Below are 20,421 nucleotides of genomic sequence, written 5' to 3'. Positions count from 1 at the left end.
ATGCTTGCCCAAGGTCACACATCTGATAAATAATACAGCCTGGATTTGATTTCAACTCCCATGATCTTTCCATCACACCACGTGGTTTGAAATTCTATGAACAGTAAATAAATAATGTTTTAGAGTCTGACTGATTCTATCCGATGAACTTCAGTGTACTTTCTTTTAGAGTTTTTTTCTTCATATAATTACATACAAAAAAAATAACTAAAAAGCGAAAGGAGGAGAGGCATGCTGAGAAGGAGAGAAGGGCAGAAGTACAGTTTGGCCTAATAGTTATGAGGGGAGGGGGTGTCTCTGGAGTCATTCAGTCTAGAGTTGAATCCCAGCTCTGCCATTATTGTTGGCCTTTAAACCTTAAGCAGCTAACTGAAGTTCTCTAAGACTCCAGCATATTACCTATAAGACAGAACTGTGATGTAACACAACGCCATACTTGGAACCGCTCCTGGCCATAATCTGATAAATGTTAGTTATCTTCACTTCGTTTTTATCCCTTTTAATAATATGATGGCATCCCTTATTTCAATTGACATGAACATAGTCTGTAGCTCATTATTCTGCTGACAGTGTTCTGAATTTCCAGAGCCTTATAAGCTACAATTTGCATGAAAGTATAAAAGATACTGAAAGTAAAAATATAAATTATTGCTGAATTATTTTAAATCCCTCCCATGAAACAGAAAGGAAGCTTTCTGTGTTTCTGCTTCCAGGGACTCTTAGGAATAAGATAGTAAACTAGTCCAACCCCCTTATTTCTACAGAAATTCAAGTCTGATCAGTTAGGTGAGGGGTCAAAGGTCATTTATTCACAATAACTGACCTTTAAACTAGTGCTTCACCTATTTCACATGCTTCTTTTCCAATTCAAAAGGATGCGGAGTTATTATCAACTAACAATTTTCAAAATCTAAGACATCCCCAAACCATACCACATTCAGCAAATACATATATATGTATATATATGTATATTTTAAACTAAATGCATTGACAAAACAGATTACAAAGTCAAAAATAAAAAAAAATATTTCAAAATTAGGAATTCAATTTTCAACATGGATATAAAGAGTCATAGTAAAATAAGCTATTATAAATATTACATGCCAATATAATAAAGAACAAAATACAAACTTCTTATTTATAGGACTTTCTAAATTAAATGTTTTTGGTCTAACATATAAGCTTTGTTAAAGCACTTACAATCCACAGGGGAAATCTTTCTTTCCCCCTCATTATAACCGACAATTTTAAAAAAGTCTATTCTTCCATTCTGTGCTAAGAAACAATAGCAATTTAAAATAGGACTAGGTTTTTACTGCATCTTTTATTAAGCAATGTTTTGTATTCAAGTTGTTTATTTATCAACCACTACTAATTTAAAAATGATTATTCACAGAGCTTGGCTGACACCATGAATGATGTATAGACATGTTTTGACTAAGGAGCTACAGAGTTATTAGCTGAGAATACCATTTAACCAAAATAGCCCTGCTAATTCATCTCCATTTAAAACACATGGAAAAAACAAAATAAGTGTTCAGTGTGAACAGGAAAACAGATCATTAGTGGTGAGGGAGAAATCATGTCTTAATTTTTAAAGGACCATAAAAACAATAAAGAATATTATTTTAAAAGTAATTCAAAAACATTTTTAAATCTTTGAAATGACATATTTGATAAAATTAGACACAATTCTAGTAATTTACAAGTACCTTATAATTCACCAACTAAACATGCCCTTTTGAATCTTGTATTATTTCATATGTAAACTAAGAATACATACTCCCTTTATCATGAACTGTTTTTTTCCCACAAATTTAAATAATACAAACTAAACTTGTCTAAAAATTTCCAGGAGCATCTGGCACCTCAAGTCAATTATTCACATATTGTATTAAATTCCATAATATTTAATTAATAGAACTGGAATCTTTTTCCATGAAAAAGAACGTGTTACATTAAAATACATTGTCTCTGATGAATAAGCTAAAAATAAATAAATGATTAAACCTACTTAAAATAAGATAAATAAAGAGAGATACAACCTAAGAGCTTGGATGATAACAGTATAATTAGCGGTCAAATGTAATTCGGATGCTAGAACCTTTAACAATATTTAATCTTCGAGGAAATCTCAGAGGGAACCGGCCACATATGTGCAAATATGTAAATATGTATTTTTAAAATACTGTGCTGTTTTCACGGAGGGAGTATGGTGGCACTTGCCCCCTCGGGGTAGGTGTTCTCGCTGGCAGGTTTGTCTACCTATCTAACAGTGGAAATGAACCTCTCACATCTGTACTCTTTCAAATGCACAGGAACAAATCCTTTAGTCCCAGGGTTGAATGTAGTCATAGCATCCAAAGTTTCAAAAGTACAATTCAAACACCATTTAATGGTGCTTACCTTGGTCTTCAATTTTTGAATCTCTGCTTCTGTAACTGCATGTTTGATTTGCAACTGAAAATTGAAAAGAAAGAAAAAAATCTGAACTAAGAGAGTGTATCTATATTTTTTAAGCCTCAGCGGCCAGAAGAATACCTTATCACACAGCAGAAGGCCTAGGAAAGCGCTGCAATGCAGCAGGTTGTAAATTAAAATGTCTGGTGTGTAAAATGACTCACTAGGTGCAAACTAACGAAACACAGGGTTTATGGCCCACATTCCCTAACAGATTAGGTTACGAATTTAATTGCTCGGGGACCAAAGAAAAGAAAACACATTTTCTAGCCCCCTTTGCAGCACTTCCTTTCCGATCTGAGTGTCAAGGAATTGTCTTGGTGCGGAGAGTCTTGTGGATGTCACAGTTCAAGCAGGCAAGTCGGCCAGAGGCCGGGTGAAGATCCGATTCCAAATCTGGAAGAAAGATGGCGCTATGGTCCCGCGAGCCACACGCACAGAAGGCTGAGCAGCTCCCACACCGCTCTGGCTGGCAGCTGTGAGGCAGTAGACGACGGTGCCGCGGTTCCACAGCGACATCGGTGATTTTTTTTTTTTTTTGACTGCTGGAAAGGTAGAGATCCAGATTTCACTCCTCCGAAAACCGACTCCTACTGAGGAACCCACACCCCCAAAAGCTTTGGCTACAGTTTATCAGCATGAGAACCACCATTTACATTTGTTTTGCTTCTCCCCTCCCCCTACTTCGTTTTCTCTGTAAGGGTGAGAAGAACAAACGAAATATTTATTTCTTTAAGGAATAAAGAAATGCACCAAAATTTACAAAAAAAAACCCCAAAACAATTTATGGGTTGAAAGTCTTTTTTTCTGAAATCCTCGAGGACAGATGATTTTGGAATTCAGAATTCTCCCACTTTCAGAAAGGCAGTAAGATGCATTTTCCATAAATTGCATATTGTTCACAACTTGGTCTGTGGAGGCAGTCTGTGATCAAATACACGAATATTTTTGCCACCAAACATAGGTATTTCTCATTAAGTGTGGTATACAATAGCATCCTGTCTGTTTCAGTCAGGTTTACTACCAAATGAGTTAAACTTGCCACAAAATTATTAAAAAATTTTTTTTTAATGTTTATTTATTCTTGAGACAGAGACAGAGCGTGAACAGGGGAGGGGCAGAGAGAGAGGGAGACACAGAATGTGAAACAGGCTTCAGGCTCTGAGCTGTCAGCACAGAGCCCGACGCAGGGCTCGAACCCACCAACTGTGAGATCATGACCTGAGCCGAAGTCCGACGCTTAACCGACTGACCCACCCAGGTGCCCCAACCCACAAAATTATTTTAAACAGTTTTCAGAGCATTTTGGATTTAGAATTGTACCAGAAGGACTGTAAATGTCTAATATTACCATAATCAAATACATCTAAGGTTTTATTACCAGAAAAAGCGAGTCAGTTGATGGAGGGATAGAAACGTGCACCTTGGAGGTCACGACACCTCATAAACCTCAGCTCTCTTTGGTGTGTAACCTGCATTTTCCTAGTTTTCACCCAGCTAGTAGGGCGTATGGGAAGGATGGAGAGGGATGCTCCTTCCTCGGGTCTCCTGTTATATTGAAGTCCCTAAGGTCTACACTGCTATAGCTCTGTCACTGCTCTCCGTCTTGGGGGAGATCTGATCTCCGGATCTGAAGACTCCTGCAGTCTTGTCCATGTGGCTCTTGCTCCTCTCATCCTTATTGGTTCGTAGGGGCTTCTGTGCACCAACAGTCTCTAAAGAGGAAGGATTCTCTGTGCTGCAGTCATTCTTTTAGGAGGCCCCAAACAGGCAGTCCTAGCTCTCTCAGTTTCTCTCCACAGACCTAGTGGCAAAACGCTCAACCTACCAACCTTTAGGAGTTGCTCAGAGCAACAACGTGCTTAGCAAGTGCTGCTCCAAAATCATGGCAACTCCCTTCCACCTTGTTCATGAGGTCTGAGCTTACCCAAAGTCCTAGCCTGGATGAATCTCTCAGGACCTGACAGTGTCAGGCAGCCCAGCTCAAATGCTCAGATACTCCAGTGGATACTCCAGCTGTGAGCCCTACAGTGAACAATGCCACTGCAGAATCACCGACGCTTATATTTCTGGACTCCCTTTAAGATGTGGAAAGCTAAGGGGTGTAGATACAAACTGACATTGTTACAGTGAACTGCTGTTAAAACCACAACTAAGAACTTAGATCTCTGGTTCCTGATCCAGTGCCATTTTCCTTAGAAAATAGGATTAATTCAGTATCCATTTATTGAAGAGCTGCTATGCTATGAGGATAACGCTTTCCCCTTCTAATAAATATTAGTGCTAATCTCCCTCACCAATATAAACTAAAAACCAGAAGTAGCAAAATACTTAGATATTAGACATGCCTCACGCTATCAGAATTCTTTTCCACGGAGATCTTATACTTCAGTGTGCACACATGGGCATCCAGGAAATCCATGTGTCTAGGTGATTTTGAAGGATCTGCAATTGTTAGTGACAAGAACAACTCCTTGATCTTTCTACTGTGGCCAAGCGTGAAGAGTAGTTAAGTTAGACTGCTGGGATTCATCTCAGGCCTACCATGAACTAGCTACCTGATGCTGGAAAATCACTGAACCTCTCTTACCTTCATTTTCCTCAGCTGGAAAATGCAGTTCCTCATAGGTCATAACCTTCTTATTGGAAGATTAAATGAGATAACCCATGCAAAGCTTTTAGCACAGTGGTTACAAGAGAATAAGACCTCCACAGTGATCCAAGACTAAGACAAGCATGATTTTAAGAACCTAGTTTTTTTTTTTTTTCATTACCCCAACACCAGTTCTTAGTTAAAAGTGCTAAAAGCTACAAAATGTCACACCTGAAATAAAACAAATACCTCTGGCTCTGTTTGAAGAGTAGCAAGAAATCAAAAGGGCAGATTTTACGACAAACACCGCAACCATGGGGAAGTGCCAGATTTTATTTTCTCAGTGGTTAAACTCCCTTCCGCGTAGGGTAACCAAGTATATGGCATGCAACTTTGGGACTTTGGATTTTCTTTGTTCAAATTGTTATGACTGCTAGTAAACTGCTTCCCTGGGGCCTCGCTTCCCATATGAAAAATGAACATTTTTCATTTTCCCAAGGCCAGATGGGAAGAAGTCCAAGGCCCTTGCAAATACTACAGGTATGACATTTACGAAATGAAAGAGCCTGGAGATGGTTGTCATGGTTGCAGAGTCTAGTAATTCTTGTCTCAAGTGAGTCTTTTTATTCCTATGAATGCATATACTAGCTTAATCCACTGGTGTGCAGGACAAACCCAGGTAAAACTGTGAACAGCCAGGTTGATCTCTGGCTACCCCACCCTCCCATCTCACCAAAACAGACTGACAGAAGAGAGTACAACTCATTACCAACAAAGTGAGAACACTGACTAAAGCTTGCACTGTTACTGAGTACAGTCGAATTCTTTCGATACAGGAGAGCGGAACGAAGTCTGTAAATTCAGACATCATTCAGAAGATGGACAAAAGTTTTAGTGCAACGTTTTCTTAGTATTCACAAGGCCTAAAATTATAAACGTGATTATTTTAAGCCTGTATGTGTATTAAGAGAACTTCTGCAAGTCCATCTCTATTAACAGGAAAAGCATGAAGAACAAACTAATTGAACTTTCATTTTTATACATGAAGAAACTGTGGCCAGTAGCACAAGTTGCAGAGCTAGTAAGTGTCAAGGCCAGGCTTTGTACATTTTAGTCCACGGTTCTTTCCACTGAATTTCTTACATTTGTGGGACCCTTTATCTGTTTTATTGTTGTAAATAATAAAAGGGAAGGAGGACAGGCACTGTCCACCTCATTGTTCAGATGGGGTCAGAGGCTCGGAGGCTCAGAGAAGTTACGTGGCTTCTTCAAGTTCCCAGTAGAAGCAGGTGCTGGAGTGGAAAATATCTCAGGTCTGACTCTCCCTACTTGTCTTTCCCCTTTCACCAGGTACCTAATCAGCTTTGGGAGACACTTTTCATTTAATCTTCACAAAAACTCGGAGGCTTGTGTCATCACTGTGACCTCCCAGTTGAGAAAGTACTACTCCAGCTGGAAACCATGGATCACTGCTGGTAGTCTCTGAGTGTTCTGACAGGAAATACAAAAATGGTGCTTAATCAGCTGCTGTGATTATTCATGGAACTTAGGAAGAAACAGCTCTCTCATTATTCAACTAGCATTTACTTAATGAGACTATGTGCTGGGCTAGTCTCTGAGGACCCAAGAACATGACACAGAATCTACTCTCAAAACACTGTAGGGAGACTAATAAACACGACCTCCTGAGAGCAGTTCCCAGGTCACTCTGAGAGAAACATCACAGGGACCCTGCTCCGAGATGGCCTGATCAATCTTTTATTCCCATAGCCAGGTCACATGACCTTAGGCTTTGGCCTGTTTGTCTTATCCCCACTTTGGCACATGGGCAGGATGAGACCGAGATACCTCCGTTTCATGGACAGAGGAAGAGAAAACCGCTTTTCAAAGAGATGAAGTGACTTGACAAAAGAAGCACAGTTGGTGGACAGCGGTGTTTCCTTATTCTTGAGCAGGTCTCTCTCCATGCGCTTAATAACCTTTCCAAAAGACAGGTCCAGGGGTTCGTCCATCACTGCCTGAGACTGGTCAGGCTGACTGACTGGAGGGACAGGAAGTCTACACGGCGGGTTAACAGAAACCCAGCCTGAAACACCTGTTGGAATTCTGGGGCTTCGGAGAATCTAGGTTTGGAGAAAACACTTGGGAAGCGAGGATATCAGTAAAAAGAAAAGGTGAAGGATTGCAGATCAGTGTCTTAGCTTACAAGACCAATCTCATCTCTTCTGCCATCTTTTAACATGAATACCGTGGAAGTCACAAATAAACATATACGTCCTACAGAGAACAGTAGCTCTTATATAACATTCTGCAGGGGTACCTGCTGTGTATATTTTGTTTCTTTCTTTCAAAAAGATGAATCCAGAGCATGAACCGTATCACTGAATCAATATGATTTGAATATAATTGCGCTAGAAATAGAAACATCCTCATACAGAAATAGAAATGGTAAGACTAAACTTCTGTACTTTCTTTACCTATCCTGTGTAAGAACAGAAAACATTTGTCTTTAAAAAGTGCAAAATACTATATTTGCAGCAAAGATTTTAAGGCATCTCTAGTGCTAGAGATTTTATAATCAGATGACAGCAATATTCTCTGTTCTTATTTTACAAGGGTGAAATAATAAGTGATATTTGCACAGTACTTTATAAGTGTGGTTTCAGCACCAGAAGCAAAATTTTTAGAATTATCTTTGTAATTATTTGATTGAAGTCTGTCTTATCTATGCCAGGGTAGGCTCCACAAAGGAAGGAATGAGAGCTGTTTTTGCCTATACTTGAGTGCTATTAGAATGAAACTATAATTTCTGCTCAAAGCTTTACATATGGTACCTATCTTTACTTTAACAAGTGTTTTCTCAGGGAATAGCTGATGCAAAATTAGCTGAAGTTGGGTGATTGAATAGTATAATAATCCAATCTGAATGATAACACTAATTGCAGCATATGTAGCATAGGGTGAGCTACTCCAACAAGCTCACTCTCTGAGTAGGTATTCATAAACTAGTTATTAATGATGTAGGTGAAAATGGATGTAGGTGAAAGCATGTAATTACAGTTTCTTTTTAAATAAATATCTGTTGGCTACTAAGTAAACTATTTTATATAAAGTATTTTATAGTTTCTCTACATGATAATGGAAAGTTCCATAGAGATAACTTTATATTATTATCTAATGCATTTACAACTTTCTCTAGATTATTTTTCATACATTCTCTGTGCCTTAAATAAAGTGAAATAGTACAATATTTAGACTCCAATTTTTCCCTCAAGACTCCCATGACTTCTGAGGAGGAATGTGAAGGAAAACACTGGACAAGGAGTTTAAATGTCTCCTGACCAGCAGTTTCTGATTCAGCGCCTTCCTTCTTCCCACTAAATTTCCAGTGAAATACATTAAACAAAAGAAAAACTCACAGCTTCAAATGGACACTAAACCTAAAAACATCTGGTACTAGAATATGAAAGAGTCACAAAGCTGAATTTAGAAAAACTTATCCAAGCTTCCATCCAAAGGAAGGAAGATGGTTTGTCCATCCTCAATGACTGCTGGAGATCCGGAGTCCATCCAATGAGAAAGTTGGGCAACCTCTACTGCCTTTCCCAGGAATCGTCCTCAAACAAGGTTTGCCAACTCTCTCAGTATTTCACATCCATTCGGAAAACAACTACTAGAATAGGAAGAGAATGCAGGAAGGTGGCTGAAGAGTGGCACACTGCATATACATGCTCCAAAGTGGAGCAGTACAGATAGAGGTGGTCAAGTAAGCATTTTGAGAGCAGGGAACAATCTTTTTTTCCTTTAACTTAGAAAACTGAGTGGCAAGATTTAGAAATATCTCACCTAAATTCAGAGAACTACATTAGATGATAGACTGCCAGAAAATAGCAACCAGGCCAGAAACTAGGCACACGGCACACAGATATGTCCTCTTGATGTGGGACTAAAAATGAGATGCATAATTTTTTTTAAGTTATTTATTTATTTTGAGAAAGACAGCACGTGAGTATACGCAAGCAAGTGGGAGAGGGGTAGAGGGAGAGGGAGAGAATCCCAAGCAGGCTCTGCACTGTCAGCAAGGGGCCCGACGTGGGGCTTGAACCCAGGAACTGTGAGATCATAACCTGAGCTGAAACCAAGAGTCAGTCGCTTAACCAAGTGAGCCACCCAAGTGCCCCTGGATGCCTAATTTAAAGAAGTAGATGGCTGCTGACTATACAGAAAGGCTTTTGTCTCATTTCCAGATAAATAGAGGAGAAAAAGGCAAACTTGATACTATTACTAAATATTTCAAGTGCAGGTAGAGAGAATATCAACTTGAAAACTCAAATAAGTAAGTAAACTGGAAGAATGATGTATCCCGTAAGTAAAAATATTTTAAGGTAACTCTCTAGAATACTGGGCTGGAGAGAAAGTGAAAAACCATGAGGAATGGATGGAGAATAAGGAAACCAAAAATGTAGTAAGAGAATTAAATCATGTTAGAAATGCTAAAATGCATAAAGGAATTTGAAGTAAAAAGCATATTTAATGCTACAGAAAACTGAATCATTGATATGAGAGAACACATTTGAGAACAACCTCAGACAGAAAAAAAAGAAAAGAAAATATGAACAAGATAATTAATATAGAACACAAAATGTTTCTAGAAAAGAAACAGCAACAGAGAAAAAATAACAGAACTAAAGAAAATATTAATCAACTAAAACCAAACCAAAACACAAACATAAAACAAGGAAAGCAGATTACAAGGAAAAAAAAAAATCAATGAAAGGAGGCCTATTTCTTTTTTTTTTTTAATTTTTTTTTTTTTAACGTTTATTTATTTTTGAGACAGAGAGAGACAGAGCATGAACGGGGGAGGGGCAGAGAGAGAGGGAGACACAGAATCGAAAGCAGGCTCCAGGCTCTGAGGCATCAGCCCAGAGCCCCACACAGGGCTCGAACTCACGTACCTTGAGATCGTGACCTGAGCCGAAGTCGGACGCCCAACCGACTGAGCCACCCAGGCGCCCCAAGGAGGCCTATTTCTAAGAAATTATGATAAAAATTTAAAGTACAAGGCTAAAATAATACAAGCATCTAAATGCCAGATTGGTGTTACACTTTTCCTTTACAATATGCAATGCTAACTCAAAATAGTGAAGCCTGCCCTACAACACTGTCAGGAAAAAAATGTTGTGAAGCAAAATATTAAGCCTAACTAATTATCATTTCTATGTCATAACAATTAGATTTTTTCCATTCTCAGTATGGGAAGCTCATGAAAGCTATACCTGCATAAATACTTAATAAATTACTTAAGGATATACTCTGAGAAATGAGAAATTCTGATGTAAAGAGACTAAGAGTTGAAACTAAGTAAGCTAAGAGTGTAACTATTTATTGTATGTATCATTATAAAGCTAATTGAAAATATGTAAGTTTTTAAAATGTGACAATTATATTTCAATAACAATCTTGTCTTAGAAACCAATACTGTATCAAAAATATTAAAATTATATTGTTTTAGAACACTCAAAGGGTAGTTTTCTTCTTAACTTTGAAAATCATAGAAATAGAGATTATTTTTTTAAAACTTGAAGATAATCCTTCCTAAAAATCAATAAACATAAAGGAAACATGAAGCATAAATGAGATGAGATAAATTAAACTTTGATAATTATAACAATTAATTTAAATTGCTAAAGTTTCTTATTAAAAGAGCAGACTCCAAGATAACATTTTCAAAATTTACAATAAAACAAAGTACTTCAATTAAATTTACATGACAAAAGTACACATGTATATAAAAGTATGTTTATCCAGCAACTACAAACAAAAGTAGATTAGTAACATCAAACAAAGAATACTTAAACACAAAAAACCCTTTGAGTCATATTTTATGTGCTTTCAACATAACATTAACATAGATAATCAAAGCTATTAGGCACAAAACATAATGAGGTGTAGTTTTACTACATGGGTCTCAATTTACTAGGTTAAATAGGAAAAATGACAAGGATACAGAGGGTAGAAAACAATATTACTTTTATCACAAATATGCATATCAATCTATAACAAAAACACCACTTTTTAACAAAAATCAAAACTTGTAGACAATATTATCTAACCACAATGTAATGAAACATTGGATTAATAATTAAAAGTTATAAATTAAAACCTGTTTCCTCAATTATTGAAATAAAAGAGAAAATGAAAACAATAAAAATAAAAAATATAGACTATTTGCAAAATGATGGCAACAAGAAGAATGCACACTGAGGCTGAAAGATGTTGCCAAAGACAGCTAAACAAAGAGGGATTCATAGTTTTAAGTGCTTTCATGTTTGAACAATTAAGTAAATTAACATTTAACAATTAAAGTAAATTCAACATTTATTGTCAGAAGTTAGAATAAGAGAAATCAAACATTCCGAAGGATAACAGAATGATGGAATTAATAAAAAAAATAAAGGTAAAATGACTGAATTAGGTAGGGGCAAAATGGCCAGGGTAGTGCAACATCACACACTAACAAAAGCTATTTGCTGCCTTTCCTGGATGCAACTTTGAAGATGCCAAAAATGAAAAAAGAAAAAAAAAAAAAAAAAGGAGACTTGATAGGTGTCAGGGTCTCAGTCATCAATTAACAAGAAAACTTGTAAGAAACACTTAAGAAACAGAAAACAGGTGTTTCCAGATGTGTTTGGAAAAAATGAGTATGAAGCAATCAAGTGTCTATAACCAAGAATGAGAGACAGCAATCTAGTTAATCTTTAATCTTATATATATGACCTGGGTAAACCTGCATCTGCAAATAAAGCAGGGACACTTTATTCCATTCTTCTGAAGTTTAGACACCCTGGCCACTAACTTAACCTTTGGTGCCATGTGGTAAAATAGTAGCACCAGGATAATGGTGAATTAACATCAGGATAGCACTGAAATCCCATTAGAGTTAGGAAGAAGTGTAAGTGAGGTGGAACTAATTACTTTGTAAAAGGCATGCCTATAAAAATAGGTAACTAAAACTCCTGAAATACAAAAAAAAATTGAAGAAAGAAGGAAAGGCAGAGGAGAGTATTCTATGGCTATTATTTTGTCAAATGGGAGGCACAGCTACTGATCTGCATTCTATGTTACTAGAGGAAAATAACCTATGACTGAGTCAAAACTACTCATGTGTAATCTCTAGAACAGAATGAAAATGTATAACTTTTAAGTAACAGATAAAAATTTGATGAATGTGTAATAGCAAGTAGGTAAAAGCTAAAAAAGAAACAAGAAGAAAGTATGAAAATTGAAAAACATAAAATAAGGTGGCAGCTCTAAGTTCTAATATTAAAGTGATTACAGTAAATGTAAATGGGTTAAACTCATGAATTAACTGACAAAGACTCCCACAGTAATATTAAGAGTAAGATTTAAGAATAGGTTGGCTAAAGGAAACACATTTGAACAAAAGGGTATGAAATGGCCAAAACAAAGATGGAAAAAATAGATGCTGTGAAGCAAATATGATGCAAGAGAAAGGCAGTGTTGAATTTTTACTATCAGACAAATAAAATTTGGGGTAAAATGCATCATAAGGGACAAAACAGATGTTACAATAAATCAAAAGGTTGTAACGATCCTGAACATATATGCAGCTAATATCAAAGATTTAAAATATGTGAAACCACAACTGATAGAATTATAGGAAGGAAAAATAACTATAGTTTGTGATTTTAACATGTGCTTTTCAGAATTTGTAGATCAAGCAGACAAATCTAAGCCATGCTACAGAGAAGAAATGTATATTTCTACTATTAATAATATTTACATAAATGAAAAGCATATAAATTTCATACCCAAGCACAGAATACTTGTTTTTTTGCATACATGAGGACTATTTAAACAAACTGTTTATGAATTAAGCTACAAAAGAAGTCTTGAGAATTCTAAGTAGCTATCATATGGAACATGTTTTCTGACCAGAATGTGATAAAGTTAGAACCTGATAACAAAAGAAGAACAAAACAAAGTTACATATGTCTGGAAAGTAAAATATACCACTAAATCATTCTTATATTAAAGAGGAAACCCCTCTTTTATATTAAAGTATTAAAGAGAAATTACATCTAAATGACAATGGCATTCTAAATGTAAAAAAATTGGAACATGTAACTAAAAATAAACTTTATTTAGATAAAGTATAGCTTTAAATATATTTATCAGAGTGCAAGAGTTATCAAAAATAGAGTACTAACTACAATTGATCAATACCAAAACAAGAAAGAAGGGCAAAAGTAAGATACTGGTAGGAAATAACAAAATAAGTATTTTTAATTAAAAAATTAGGCATGTAAAGGCTAGCAAGATAGATAAAAATTCTAGATAAAACAACTAAGAAAAATATTCAAATAAAAAAGAAGAAAATAAGAATAATTATAGATAGTAAAGATTTGTAGTTAAGAAGTATATTATAGATCAAAATGTTAGAAAATATGAATGCCAGAGGAAATATATAAAATTCTTGAGAGATGCAAAATACCAAAACTGGCCCAAGAAAAACTTGAAACCTTGAAGACAGTAATGGCTATTATTATAAAAGGTTTTTAAAATCTTCCTCCACAAAGGCACAGATGGTTTTATAGCTGAATAATAACAAACTTTCAGGGAACAGAAATTAGTTTTATGCAAGTCATTAAGTCTATCTTATAAAAGTCATTTCTAAAAATAGAGAAATTGAGAAAACTTCTTAACTTATATTGAAGCTAATAGAGAACCTTTGTGGCAGCTTTTGATTAATCCACTCTAGTTAAGATCTTCTGTTACTTATAGCTTGTGTAACTAATAGAGGGTACGATACAATATTAGAGAGGGCCAGAAAAAAAAGACTCCAATTAAACAGATACATTACATAAATGTGGATTAAAAGAGTCAATGTGATAAAAATGCCAGCTCTCTGCAAGTTAATTTAGTAGTTTAATGTAATTACAATAAAAATGCAAAGAAGTTTTTCCAAGGGAACTAATAAAGTGATTCAAATGTTTTCTTGAATAGGTTGAACACTACCAGAATTTTGAAGAGTTAGATGAATCTGATTTACTCCATCAAAATTCAATATATATTCTAACAGCATTGTACCAAAGAATGAGAAAACAGAACTGATTATAAGGCCAAAAGTAGTCCAGAGTGTAAAGGCACCAATTCTGTAGATAATAATGCTGGCCTTCCAAGCAGAGGGAAATGCATAAATGAGTGTTGAATAAAAGTGCCAGCTATCTTGTCAACTACTTGGAGAAATTAAATTAGGTGCCTGTCTTGAATTATACAACTTACGGTGTATGCTTTATACCACTGATTCACCAAATATTTAACCACTAATTATATATGAAGAAATATGTGAAAACCTACAAGAGCAAGCAAAAACAGAGGAGCATAGAGGCTGGTAGAAGATAGGAAATTGGCCAAAAGTAGGACTGATTGAGATAATGTCATTGTAATATGTTTTGCTCAAAGAGTACAGCATGTGCTTCTGTTTGATACAATGTAATCGAGAGAACTCTCTGTAACAGAAGACTTTGTATAGACTCCAATACACATGGCTCTCCACCTCCACCCCATTTGTATGGAATCTTGTGAAAAATATCTAGTGCTGTAAATTACTTGGACATTTATGTTAATCACACAAGGAAATTTAAAACTGTGAGACTGGCAGTGTACAAGACACAAATGCTGAGATGGAATGCCACACAGCTGATATTCAGTGGCCATCTCCTGAAGAAATGAATATATTAATCCGTTAAATATATCACAAAAAAGAATACAAGAATTAGAAGTGAAACAATGTGGTATTTGCTTAATCTTGAGGTGAGGACAAACCTCCAATTCTTAAGAACCAAAATTAAAAGAAAACTACAGATTCAGTTACTCAGGCTAAAAATAAATCAGCTGTGTTACACATAATGGGTCCAGATTATGCAGTGGCATACACCAAAGTCAGCAGTCATTTTCCATAAAAAGCCAGATATCAAATAATTTAGGATTTGCAGGCCACATGGTCTCTGTGTAACTACTTAACTTGGCTTTTATAGCCTGAAAACAGCCACAAGCAATAAATAAATAGATGTCCATGGCAGTGTTGAATAAAACTTTATTTACAACACAAGGCAGTGGGCTAGATTTGGCCAACAGGTCATAGTTCACCAACCCCTAGGTCTAGATCATGCGGTTGTCTGCACAATGGTGTACACACCTCAAACAATATTTACAGAGCATTGACTCCTTGGCTCAACTCAGAAAGTGGGAGATATAACCTTCCATATACTATTTCTGCTTTTTATACTCTTTAGCTCCCATAAAAGAATGCGGACCCAACTTCCAGCTCAATCATCTACCAAAGAGTAGGGTCATACTCACCTGGCAACATGGGTAAACTATATTACAGGCCTTTGCCCAGATATACTACCTTGATTTCACTGCCTCAAACCAGGATTGAGAGTTACAACATTCCCGAAGATTTTTTTTTAAAGACTATACTTCTAGATAATCTGTATTCTTGGGCCAAATTGGAGCTTCAGAGAAAGAGGTCCCTAGATTACCTTTTCCTCCCACTCAGCCGCTTCCAGCAGAACTTTCTTTTTCTGCATTGCTCTTTGAAGATATCAGTTAATTTAGAAACCCTTTGTAAGAATTGGCCCTAAGATAGGCATTGCTACTCCTAATGTAAAGGAGTATTGTGATCATTATAGAATAGTGTACTTCATTTGTCACCAAGGTGTTTGTATCTGATTTAGAACTAGGAACAGTCATAAATCATCTGGAAAACCCATATATTTTGCCTCAAGGACTCTGTGTACTATACAAATGGAAATGGTTCAACCTGACAAATAATAATAAGTGGAAGAGAAATGGGCACTCTCAACACACTGGGTGGCATAAATAAATTTCTGTGTCACTGAGAAAAGCCATTTTGGTGGCAACTTGGTATTAAGTACCACAAGGTCCCAAAATACCGATATTCTTTGATTGAATAATTCCACTGTGAGAAATTATCCTAAGGATAAGTACAAAAATATTTATTGCAGTGTAACTTTTAATAATAACATTTTTAAACTCAAAACAAAGGAAATGTTACAAGACAAAAATTAAGTAGATCAGTAAGAGATCCATATAGTGAATAAACATCATTTATGGATGAATATTTGATGACATGGGAAAATCCTAATAATGCAATTTTAAGTATCAGGAGTAGGAATTTAACATAGTATATACTGTATAATCATAAATACCACAAAATTGGGATCATGAATGATTTTTTTTGGTGTTTATATAACTGTGCATTTTCCAAAATTCTATAATAAACCTAAGGGCTTTTTTTCTGAACAAAAATTTACATTTTATTTAAAAATTTTCTTTAATTTTTTTTTTATTTTTGAGAGACAGAGCATGAGTGGGGAAGGGGCAGAGAGAGAGGGAGACACTGAGTCTGAAGCAGGATCCAGGCTCCAAGCTGTCAGCACAGAGCCTGACGTGAGGCTTGAACCCATGAACTGTGAGATCATGACCTGAGTTGAAGTCTGACGCTTAACTGACTGAGCCACCCAGGGACCCCAAAAATTTACATTTTAAAAGTACATTCACTTTGTTATTGGTCCCACAAGTATAAATTTATCATAAGGAATTAAAAAGGTAAGTCAATATATAGGACACGGATAGGTATAACATCAGAACATATAAAACTGACGTACTTAGACGATACATCAGAAATTATATTTAAAAAAATTAGAAATTATGAATGAAAAAAAATTAGAAATTAGAAATAAAATCATAAATTACAAACTTGCAATTATCAACATTGTTTTTCATGTATAGGAGAACCTTTTCTTCCAAAAGGTCAAGTCCCTAACAGGCTGGAAAGAAGGAACAATGGTTTTCAAGCCTCAGTGCTTCAGGGTTATTGTGGGCAAGCTGTAAATAATGACACACTTGCCTTCAATAATGGAGGATGTTCCCTGAAACAATGAAGAATAAAATGCTTGGGGACCCATTCATCACTGTCTCTGTTTTACATGTTGGAGTTCTGAGTAGCTAATTTCAAAGAAGAAGAATTTATGTGGTTGCCTGCATTTGCCCTTTCAGGATCCATTTTTGGCCCTTTTCTAATAGTTCCTGCCTCAGGAGGCTGACCTCTTTAGACTCCTGCCTGGGTTTGGCCAATAGGAGGCAATTGCAGGAGAGAAGGGGCTGAGTGTATATGACCCACCCTTATCCTCAGGATGTAGTTTTTAGCAGTGGCTGCATCTTACAAAGATGCCCTTCTTCGAAAAAAAAAAAAAAAAAGGGAATCTGTTTTCCTCTTTTCCCACTAAAGCCTTCTTTTGGGAGGAAGTTGGAACAACAACTTCCTGCTGTTGCCAGTCCCTGTGCACCTCACCGTCCCTGGGTAGTTATATTAATTCTGTTCAAGGTTCATTCATTAACCTTTAATTTCTTCAATTAAACTCCTTAGGTATGTTGTCTGATTCCTTTTGGGACCTTGTCTATTTTAAGAAAAGAAAAAAAAACTTTCTTAGAAATCACTGCCTTAGAGGAAAGCTTATCATCAAGTCCCCCAAATTCTATAAAAATTTAAAAAATACAACCTGAACTTATCATGAAAACCAGACATTTAAGCTACAGCTTAAAAAATATGGAACAGACAAGTTGTAAGCTATCACTACGACAGATAATAAGCATTTAAAAATTAAGGACTGTGGAATGAGATCTACTTAAATTGTACCTTGAAATTCAATGAGATTCAAGACAACCTGTTATCGAAAGGTTTTCTTTTGAAAACGGATTCTCAATACATTTTTCAAACAAAAATGTAAATTTAACAATGAAATGGACATGCATAAAAAATAGTTTGCAGATCAGCAGCTTACCTCTTTGAACTTGTGACTGAGCTTGCTGGTGTCCAGGTCTGATGGGGAAAACATGTCCTCATTCTCAGGCAGCTCAAAGACTTCAATGGCCATGTCGCTGCCCGGAAGAACAGGTCCTACCTCATCCTCTTCTTCATCTGTGGCATATTCTCCTGTCTGAAAGGAAGGGGATTTCAGAAATGGAGACGTCCTTACCCCAGGTGGAAGTGGGTTGTTTGAAAATATTTTATAAAAGGGAAGTAAAATATGTCACCAAATGCTGAAGTGTAAGTAGGCTTTTAAGTCAAGCATGCCTCATGCAGCCAATGTTAGAAACAGATGTTAGTTCAAAGATCTGAAGTGACATGTCTAGGCCATACATAAGTGCATTCCTAAAAATGTAATAGCCATCAGTAGCATCTTTAGTATAGCAACAAAAGTTGTTTTCAGTCTAAACATTTGATGGTTTTACAAAATAAAATTATATTGCTAAGGAAATAAGTAGTTCCTTTAAATTCCCACCACTAAGTGGATAAGTCACCCATTACTGAGAGCAGGGAAGAAGGAAGAGAAGATCAAAAGATTCACAGAGCTGGAAAGGACCTTAATTAAGCCTTACAAAGGTTTAGTAGATGAATTCTTCTAAGGTTTAGAGTTCAATCAGTTGTTTTGTTTGTTTGCTAACAAACGTGTTGGTTAGCAAGTGACCGAAAAGAAAGCCAGAGGTTTCTAACTCACAGCCCACAGACGTGTACGGCTTTGCCTGAACAGTATTTTGATGAACCTTAGTATTTTGTCAATGCTAAATAAAAGATTCACATGAGACTCTAGAGTTCCAGTTTTCCTGGAGAAAGCCAAAAATCTGGCAAAATGGGCATGTTGCGACATGAAAACAACTGGCTGGTCAGCAGCGGCTGTCCCCTTTTGGATGGGTCCCACACCTTCAAATACACAACTTTTACCACCCCGTGTTGTTCCATGCTGTTAGCTCACTCCGTGGTACCCGCAGACCACGTGGTACCCGCAGACCCCTGTAAGTACGTGAGTTCATGACCCCTGGAATAAATGTTGCTCCACACCACTAACTTCCTTAACATCATTAGAAAGTAGCTTCTCTCCTGGCAGCACTGGGATATGAGACTCTAATTCAAAATAATTATTTGAAATCTATACCTTATGATGTAACTTTAAGATAAATCACTGAGTCACAGGGTCGAAAAACAAAGTTCATTTAATTTGCCCCTGTTCTTTCAGGTAGTATTACATTTAATACATGAAACAGACAGGAATTCATATTGCCTATAAAAACACTTTCATAAAGTGTGTGGAATGATCTATTCCTTTGATTAAATAGGCTTAGCATCTGATTGCTGTTTTTTTTTCTTTTGGATCTTTACTATTTTCTTCTTGCTAACACTGAAATTCTATTTCTCTTACTGTTTTGCACATGAAGAAAGTCTGGTCGTTTACTTCAATGTAATAATTCTTAATGTCTGAAAGACCATTATTAAATTGTCATTCTGACTTCTCCTTTCCAAGTAAAATAACTCTGGTTTCCTCATAGGTCTCATTCTCTGTTCTTGTCTTGGGCCCGTACTCAGACTTCTCTCCTAGTCCTCCACACTTGTTTTATTTTTTTTTTAATGTTTATTTTTTTATATTGGGAGAGAGAGAGACAGAAGGAGCAACAGAGAGAGAGGGAATCCTAAGCAGGCTCCCCACTGTCAGTGCAGAGCCCCACATGGGGCTCGATCCCACCAATCATGAGATCATGACTTGAGTTGAGATCAAGAGCAGGAGGCTTAACTGACTGAGCTACCCACGTGCCACTCCACACTTGTTTTAAATTGTGGGGCCCAGAAGTAGGTACGATTCCCAGTAAGGAATCTGAGGGCCATTCACTAGGATAAACAAAGTGCCTCAGCAACCTTCAGACACTAGTTCTCCACATGGAGGCTATGACAGCCTCAATTTTGGTGGCATTTGCATAGAAAAGTAAACTTAAGTGATCTCTGTATGACCTAGTGCCTCAGTACTCAGAACCCCAGGGCTCTTTAAAACCAGTCTGAAACTGTGTAAATCATAAACACCATTCCAAGTGTCTCTGGCACTGGCAGGAGACAGTAGCTGAGCAGTGGGGGCTGGTGATTCCACGTACCTTGCACTTATTGGTAAGATTAAATCATAGAAAACTTAAAAAAAAAAAAAATTTAACGTTTATTTATTTTTGAGAGACTGAGAGACAGAGCATGAAGGGCAGAGAGAGAGAGAGGGAGACAGAATCTGAAGGAGGCTCCAACCTCTGCACTGTCAGCAGAGAGCCTGAGGCGGGGCTCGAATTCACGAGTCATGAGATCATGACCTGAGCTGAGGTTGGACACTCAATCAACTAAGCCACCCAGGTGCCCCTAAATCCTAAAAATCCAGATTTGGTGTGACTTTTTGTGATATTCTGTAAATTAACTCATCTCCTATTTATTCATGTTTTTAGAA

General features: G+C 36.5%; 1 protein-coding gene across 17 annotated transcripts in view; it reads right to left on the bottom strand.

The window, feature by feature from the left end:
• Nucleotides 1-20,421, bottom strand: part of PPP1R9A (protein phosphatase 1 regulatory subunit 9A) — a 328,575-nt gene that overhangs the window by 57,920 nt on the left and 250,234 nt on the right. For all 17 annotated transcript variants that reach the window (XR_014137296.1, XR_014137295.1, XM_060632500.3 and 14 more), the window contains 2 exons: nucleotides 17,950-18,105; nucleotides 2,407-2,460 (listed from right to left, as the gene is read on the bottom strand). Coding sequence is in view for 15 of the 17 variants with exons in the window: in XM_060632500.3 (XP_060488483.3) it covers nucleotides 2,407-2,460; nucleotides 17,950-18,105 (210 nt within the window). In the remaining 2 variants the exon portion in view is untranslated. The remainder of the gene's footprint in view (nucleotides 1-2,406; nucleotides 2,461-17,949; nucleotides 18,106-20,421) is intronic.

Source organism: Panthera onca, chromosome A2, assembly GCF_046562875.1.
Source record: "Panthera onca isolate mPanOnc1 chromosome A2, mPanOnc1 haplotype 2, whole genome shotgun sequence".
Lineage (NCBI taxonomy): Eukaryota > Metazoa > Chordata > Mammalia > Carnivora > Felidae > Panthera > Panthera onca.
The sequence above is the reverse complement of the archived record's forward strand: the minus strand, read 5'-3'. Positions and strand labels throughout refer to the sequence as shown.